At 36.6% G+C, this 8,679-nt stretch overlaps 1 protein-coding gene across 1 annotated transcript; it reads left to right on the forward strand.

Moving 5' to 3' along the window:
- The first annotated feature begins 5,259 nt into the window (after positions 1 to 5,259).
- On the forward strand, positions 5,260 to 7,973 carry LOC104097088 (UPF0481 protein At3g47200-like). The gene is made up of 2 exons (XM_009603601.4): positions 5,260 to 5,337; positions 6,382 to 7,973. Exon 2 carries the CDS (start codon positions 6,421 to 6,423, stop codon positions 7,819 to 7,821), a length of 1,401 nt encoding a protein of 466 aa, XP_009601896.1. The 5' UTR covers positions 5,260 to 5,337; positions 6,382 to 6,420; the 3' UTR covers positions 7,822 to 7,973.
- Positions 7,974 to 8,679: the final 706 nt, after the last annotated feature.

An 8,679-nucleotide genomic window follows, 5' to 3' on the forward strand; every position in this document is an offset into this window, starting at 1 on the left:
TCCCTGTATCAACCGTCCGAGAATCAATTCTATTGAATTTCTTAACATTGTTAGTAAATTGGGTTCAAAACCAGAAAAAGGCGGAAAAGCAAAATTTAGAATCGAAAATGCAAAAATATTCCGAGCCTACAATTTTCTAGTGTTCTTAAAGAATTTATTCCCCTTACTCATGCCTAAAGTTGTAGATTAATTCCTCTCAGGATAAAACAGAATAGCGGCACTCCAAATTATAAAGTTTCGGCAAACTCAAATGGCGGAGTAAAGTGTACACTTGTGTTTGTTTTGGAAAACCAATGCAGAATAAGACGAGAAATTTCGGAATTTTTTGGTGTGTGAAAAAATGAGGCAAGGTCTCTCTATTTATAGCCAACAAATGGGTGAGAAAAAAAGGTGTCTTTCCTCGTGGTAGGAGTGTACAAAGCAAACCGACAAATCGTACCAAACGGATAATCTGAGTCAAACCGAGAAAATAAATCCAACTATCACTACTAGAAATTCGCTAAACACCGACCAAAAAAATTGACCAAAGTTGGTCGGTTATGGCCAATTACCGACCAAAATGCGACCATTTATATGTGGACGGTATTTTGAAGGTCGGAAAGGCATACCGACCAAAGTTTGTCGGAAATTACCGACCAAAGTTGGTCGGTCAATTAAATTCAAAAAATAATATTGCAAAAAGAAACCGACCAAAGTTGGTCGGTGTTTTAATTATGTAATTAAAAGATTCACCATCTGAAAATCGAACCGGGGTCTGTACTGTGGCAGGATACTATTCTACCACTATACCATTGGTGCATTTTATTTTAAGACTGTCTTTTATTTGATTTATACTCTTTAATTGTATTTTCGCACAAAAATAACAGACCAAAGTTGGTCAGTTTTATTAAAAAATAAAATTACCGACCAAAGTTGGTCGGTTTTTTAAAATGACCGGCTGCATAATTAACCGACCAATTTTGGTCGATTTTTTTAATATTAATTTTTATTTATTTTAATTAAAAAACCGACCAAAGTTGGTCGGTTTCTTGAAAAATAAATTTCGCGGGACTCAAAAATAGTTTCCCGTATTTTTGCGCCAAAGAAAACCGACCAAAGTTGGTCGGTTTCGTAAAAAATAAAAAATTAAAAAATAAAATATTTTAAAAAATTGGTCGGTTTTTTGGCTGGTATTTTAACCGACCAAAGTTGGTCGGTCGACCTTGGCTGATTTTTTTCGAATTTCTAGTTGTGTATGGTTCGGTTTGATTTGGTTTGGTATTGGAAAAAAAATTCGACTATAATTGGTTTGGATTTGTTTTAACTAAAAAAAAGTGAAACTGAAATCAAACCAACCCGACATTATATGTGTATAGGATAAAATCGATTTATATTAAATGTTCATATGGTAGCGTGACATATGCAATCAGAGGCAGATGGAAGATGAAGCGAGTAAAAACCAGATCCGAAGATAACAACTTCAGCTGGCAGCCTGGCACATGGAAGATATCGAAGGGAACACAATCAACGGAAGAAAATGAATGCTTGCCACCAGATGACATTTAATGGAAAATATTCCTAAGTATTAAATAACACAGATATTGCAGAGAAGTTTTTCATTCATGGCATGCCGTTACATATTTATCAATGACTCCCATTACTGTCATTTAAGAGGGGCTTGATCCTAAGACCTTGTTCTCTAGGTATAGCTATAAATAGCGACTTCAACAACCATTGTTAGGGAAGAAAATTCTGACAAACTTATGCCACACACTATTCCAAGCAGAATAATACTTTATTTTTTGTCTAACGTTATTCTTATTGCTACCTTCGGAAACTTTGCACCCGAAACCAAGTTGTCTGCTATTATATCTCGATTTCAACACTTAGTCTTGTATTTTATTTAGTTTATTTATTATTTTGGGATCAAATCGATTCGCTTGCCTATAAACCTTGTTATAAATTCAACGGTACCATTTTACAGGTAAACAGTTTGGTCCCCATCGTGGGGCAGTAGACAACTGCATAATTGAGGTGATCCTTGCATCTATAACTAACCTGTTTGATTCTTTGTTTCTCAGCAAAAATCGTAAAAGATGGCAGCTAACGATGTCAACATCGCACAAAACGGTGGGGCACAAGAAAATCTGCCTTAACACGAGGATTCGATCAACGACACCCGCAACGAGAAGGTTGTAGCAACGCCAGTTCATGGCGGGCGATATCCCCGACATGTACGGTAGGCAACTCCCGATGATGTTGAGGACGAGCACGCTGCGAAAACGGTGAAGATCTTGAAAGAAGAGTAAAAGGCCATCATGAGACATCTCTCATGGCAAGACAGGTCATGACAGAATAGGCAAGCGCTATCAGGTGCTTCCATCAACGCGAATAGAAGAGGCCATGTTCCTCCCAGTGCTCCAGCAAATCAAACAGCGCAAAGGGTTTATAACAACACCCCGACGAGTAAGATCAGCTTGGATAGGGCCGGGGAAGGGGGGATCGGTAGCGGATCCGATAACAACAACAACAATGATCCCTTCAAAACCGAGCTCATATGGTTCATGAGGGAAATGAACAAGCGGATGGACCAGAACGCGAAAGAATTCCACGCTCTAATAGATCAAATTTCGGGCGCACCACCGGTGCTGAAGGGCCCACACTCAAATAATTACACCTAGTTAGCGTTCAAATCGAGCGTAACACTAGAGTTGATTTTGAAGTTGTTTAAAATGCTAGACGTACCAAAAAATGATGGGACTTGAGACCCTTAGGAGGACATCACCACTTATACAATGACAGTGAAAGGAAACGGCTTGGCTCAACATGAGATTGAGTCGGTCCTGCTGAAGAAGTTCGGAGAAACCCTCACGAAGGGGGCCCTAACATGGTACTCACTCTTACCCTAACACTCAATAGATTCCTTTAAGATGCTCGAAGACTCTTTCATCAGCGCCCATGCCAGGGCTAGGAAGGTCCAAGCCCGGAAAGCGGACATATTCAAAATTTTGCTAGGAGAGTCCGAGTTGTTGCGTAAGTTCGTGATCAGGTTTCATAAATAAAGGATGCTGCTACCGGTCGTACCAGATGAATGGACGGCTGAGGCATTTACTAAAGAGTTAAACTCGAGTTCCAGGCAACTAGATGGACAGATATCCATAACCATTATGAATCAAAGATAAGAATAGAAGATGATCAACTTGGGTTCCCGGCATCTACTAAGGGTCGGGATCGAGAAAAGAACAGGGATAAATCGAAGGATGATTTTGATGCAGATCGACTATCTTCTAAGGACTAATTTTTGCCTTACGAAAGGGCCGAATGACGCGACAGTAGAGGGCTCCGGTTCGCGGATAGGTTCGCTCCCGATAGAAGAACTGACCGCCACAGGAATAACAGGTCATTGCAAGACAAAGAGGTATCGGGTTCCCGGGATTTAACCTATCCCAAGTTGTCGGAGTATAATTTCAATGTCAGTGTAGTGGAGCTGGTTTCGGCAATGAGAAACATCAAAGAAGTGTGATTCCCGAGGCCAATGAGGTCCGATTCTAGCCAGAAGGATCATAATTTATGGTGCGAATATTATTGGACTAATGGCCACCGGACTGGGCACTGTCAACATATGTGCGAAGATGTAGCAACACTGTTGAAAAGAGGCCATCTTAGAGAATTCTTAAGGGACCTAGCTAAGAACAATTACGGTCACTGCTGGGATAATGCAGAGCCCTCGAAGTTAGGGGAAGATCTTCCCCAACTAACCATCAACATGATTTTTGGGGGGAACGAGATCAATGATGTAACCTTTTCGGCAACAAAAAATAAAAAGGTATCAGTGACTGGTGACGTCCAAATCCACTACTAAATAGTAAATGGACACGGTCGCATGCAATATAATATACCCAACTATGAGTCGGGGTTGAATCCCACAAAGAACAATATGCAGGCGACTAGGAGCGTAAGAAAATTATCATTATTATGTTAAGCCAAACACTTAGAAAGGTTTTGAGAAAATATTTATAACTAATTACGAAAATATAAACTAACCTAGAAAGTGAGTAAAATGATCAATGACTACAAGTATGGATACAAGGAAAATTACACTCAAGTAACGATCCAATGTATTTCACGATTTTGCGAATATGAGCGAGTTTATGTTAATTAGCCTCGGGTAATAATTCTTTATTAGCTTCTTCGGAAGACTAACAAAACTTTCTAATTGAGTTATTCCTAAAACAATTAAGAGATTAAGCACACTTGAATATGACTACAAGTAGTTCAATCATATCCCTAGGTCGAATCTATAAAGTGAGGGTTAACGCCTCAAGTTCTTATTAATTAATCTTTTCCAACCCCAAATTATATTTTTCAAAATTAATTCGAAATTAATGGGCGAGTCCTAGGGTTAGCTAATCCCTTTGGAAACAATAAAGAATAAGAATAATTAAAGAAATAATAACTCACTTCATAATAAATAAAAATCGTTCAATACATAAACACAACAAGATATTTAATCCACACTTTAAATATGAATTTTTCCGTAAACAAGATTCAAGTGTTGAAAAAAAGACTACACACTTAGATATTCAATAAAAAGCAAGAAAATGAAAAAAATGAACATAAATGAGTAATAAATTCTCAAGCAAAGCTTCAAATCTTCAAAACCCAAGTGTGTGTGCAAGAATCCTAGCTCCAAAACTTGTGTTGTCTTGTCAAGATATGCCAAAAAATATCCAGAGATCAGCCAAAGATATTTTACAAATGAGCTAGATCGCGTATTTGTGGGCTTGGAATGGAGAAAATGTGAAATGCCTAAGTTGCCCAGGTTTAAAGCCCGTTGGCCGCACATGCAGAAGAATCTTCGCAGGTGTGGTTCAGCAGAAGCGGATTCCAGCTCGCAAAAGCGACAGTGAGTAGACAATTGGATTTCTGCATAAGCGGACTATGAGGCACAGAAGCGCATGCGCAGGTGCGGACTCCGCTTATTTCTCACTAAGAATAAATTTCTTTGAGTGGCATATTATTCTTAGTATCAAGTTTTTCATAGTTATACAAATTTATGACATATTTAAGAACATCAAGTTTTAATAATTATATAATCGCACTTATGTTATAACATATCTAAGATCACAAGTTTTAAAAATCAAATAATTAAATTGAAATGGAGTGAGTACTTTTCTTTGGCTAAGTCAGTGAGCTCTTAAGTCAATGGGTCCATCGGTAGGTGCTTGTCGTACTCCCACTTGCTCCATTATTTAAGACAGTGAATGAGAATCCTAGAAATGTCGCTTATAAATTCATTTGTAGAGCAAGTTCATTGAATCCCTGTCAATAAAAGGTGTTCGTCGATCGGCTAAGTCTGTGAGTTTTCCCTTTTTATGATATATATTGTCTATCATTTACATGTTCATGAAATCCTTTAGCTTAGATAGGACCAAGGGTATGGTAGGGATTATCAATTTTTAATTAAAGATTTCGTATTCGAACTGTAAGAACTGTGAACTTTTGGATAGCGACGACCATTTTATGTTCTTCTTGAGCTTATTCGATGTGATGTTAAATTAGTTAGAACTAGTGAATTTTGAATGATGGATGGTTAAAGAAAAGAGATGCTTGGGATTAACCTCTAACCTCCTATATTGAAGTGAATTAGAAGTCTCAGACATTATATTAAGCCAGAATGGGTCAATCAGAAGTTTTAAATGTGTAGACTGTCTAAATTTCGTAGTTCTGCCTTTAAAATGCAACACTTCTCTGGAGATTATAATTACTTTAGCTACTTGACGGTTTGATTTCTTTGTATAATTATTAATTGTATTTTTGTGTGTCTGTTTCTTTTACTCTTGAGTTGTCTCTTATAATATTGTAATTAATGCACTTCCCGGTTTCTGTTTCTAACTATACCAAAAAAGATGTATTCAATATATGGGTAGTTATTTTTTTAAAAAAATATTTTTCATGAGAAAATAATATTTTAGGTGTTTATTTAGAAGATGTACTAAATTTATTTTCCTTAGAACTATCTTAGCATTTAATTCCATGTTACCTTTGTTATATTTTACGTGTGACACATTTTTTAGTCGGTTCCAAAAAAAACAAAATCTTTTCTAATACTTTCCAACAATTTAACTCTATATTTGTTGTTTCACTATCAATGATATAACTTTACAGCAATAGAAGTATCATAATATAGGAGTATTTAAGACCGCAAATTTAATTTTCTTAAATTTTATGTCTAAGTCAAAGCCTCACCTAAAATGAGGAGTAAGGAATTTCAGATATATAAATAGTTGATTCTTTGTTCTAATTAGTTTTCATCGGTCTTAACTTTTTGTTGATTGACGTAGTTGATTTTTTTTTCCTATTATTGCTAATTAAATAAACATTGCTTATTCACTCATGAAGGTAGAACAAGAAAGTATCCTTAGAACCTGAAATAGATAAATGGAAGACATTAGTCTCTTACAATATGCTACACGATTTCCTGAAATACCAAAAATTCCACTCTGCATGAGACTTGAGGATCAGAACAACGATGACTATGATCCTAAAGTTGTTTCGTTGGGGCCTTACCACCATGGAAAGCCGGAGCTCAAGTTTGTCGAAGATTTCAAGCCCGTGGCTCTACAAATGTTTATTCATGGCAGTGATAAAAACCAAGATTTCTTCCTCGAAAAAATTCTCGAGGAGATCGAAGATGCTAAAAGTTGTTACTACGACATGGAAGATACATGTATTGACGACAATGCTTTTGCTCAAATGATGCTTCTTGATGCATGTTTCGTTCTAAATTATATCGAGTTCGTAAACCAGTGGTCGTTCAATTATAAATGTCGCACTTTGTTTTGGCATCTTGGTTATGGAGTTTGTTCTCTTGTTCGACGCGATATGTTTTTGCTTGAAAATCAGGTTCCTTTTGGGATTCTCAAACTTTTGTTTAATTTAAGATTTGGTGGATGTGGATTTGAAGAGATGTTGCAAAGCTATTGTTGTCAACTTTTTTTCGGCCAACTAGATTCGAGAAATAATGTGTTGATGGAGCCACAACCCTCTCATCTTTTTGAACTTCTTCGAAGAGCGCTTGTGAGTGGTAACTATCAACATCTCGAACAATCCCACCGTGGTTTCAAGTGGAGAAAGAATAATAGTAGTAGTAATGAAAACAGACCGACAATTACATGTCCCTTGGTTTTCCGTCCAATGATGGATCTTATATCAAAATGCATTGATCAATATTGTGGTAACAAGAAAGAAGACAAGCCGATGGTAACAGAATCATCCGATATGTTTCATTCAGTAATGGAGCTGAAATCGAAGGGTGTTCGTTTTATGCCAAGCGGGTTCGGTTCTTTGAAGGCTGTAAGGTTTACGTCTCATTGTTACTATGCGAAACTCTCACTTCCATGTTGGTATGTCTCTGAGTATACTAGAGTATTTTTCCGGAACATGATAGCTTATGAGAGCTGTCCAGGTAATAATAGTGATTGCTCTCTCTCTGCTTACATATATTTCATGAAAACACTTGTCATTTCACCTAATGATGCGAAAGAGCTACGAGAAAAGAAGATTATATTCAACCATCTGGGAAGTGATGAACAAGTGGTACAAGTCTTTAGAGCATTGAAAACTTATGTACATGTGAAAAGTAATTACAAGGATGTCAAAGAGCAAATCGAAGAGCACTGTAACAGAAAGTCGCAGACTTGGATTGCTCAACTGTTAGATACCTATTTTACAAGTCCCTGGACTCTACTCGCTTTGTTTGCTGCTACTTCCCTCCTTTTCCTTACTATACTTCAGACCTACTATGCATCTCCATTTTATTCTCACGCCAAAGGATCTTAATTGATTTTACTTTATTTGTCTGTATCGTAGTTATATGTTGAATGAAATCATGAATCAATCCTTCCATATATACATTTTATGTATTGCTTTAGTCGCATTTTTGTATGATTGTTGACAATATTAAAAGTTCATCAATATCCTTTTGAAGTTCACCCCTTTTTGTATATCTTGATTGATTTTAATTTCTTCTCATCCAATATAGTCTTTCTATCTCTTGTAGATATGCTTTAAGAAGTTTAGCAAGTGTATCCTTTTCAATCTATTGAAATTCATCTAATAATGCAATCCAGTTTTTTGTTCAACCTTAGTAAATAAGATGTTAGGATCGGGAACCCGGGTAGTGCAGAATTTAGCCAAACAACGGTATAATGACAATAACAAAGACAATGGGAGTTGATAATAACGGCAATTAAAGAATATAAAGAAGACACAAATTTAACGTGGTTCGGTCAAGGTGACCTACGTCCACAAGCGGAGAAGAGCAATTTCACTATACCAACAAGAGTACAAAAGAGAGTACAAAATTAGAGTAAATACTCTAATTAATCCCAAATACTCCAAGAGAATAACCTCACAAGATCACTCTAAAGAAAGAGTTCACACAAGTGTTTCCCAATACTCACTCTCTTACAAAATACTCTATAATGAAATAAAGGAGGAGAAAGAAAGACAAAAGTGAAAAGCTCTTGAATTGGTGTGTTTGCAAATGAGGAGAAACTCTTCTTTTATAGCAAGAAATCCTTGGCCTAATAATGGATATTATGTCATGGCAAATGTCATGATCCACAAAATTTATTATAATGGATATTATGTCATGGCAAATGTCATGAAAATTTGGCCATATTACAAATCTCCACC

Source organism: Nicotiana tomentosiformis, chromosome 4, assembly GCF_000390325.3.
Source record: "Nicotiana tomentosiformis chromosome 4, ASM39032v3, whole genome shotgun sequence".
In the NCBI taxonomy this organism is placed as follows: Eukaryota; Viridiplantae; Streptophyta; class Magnoliopsida; order Solanales; family Solanaceae; genus Nicotiana; species Nicotiana tomentosiformis.

Excerpts from the sequence above, each read along its gene's own strand:
- LOC104097088 (XM_009603601.4), top strand. The coding sequence starts at position 6,421 with ATGGAAGACATTAGTCTCTTACAATATGCTACACGATTTCCTGAAATA.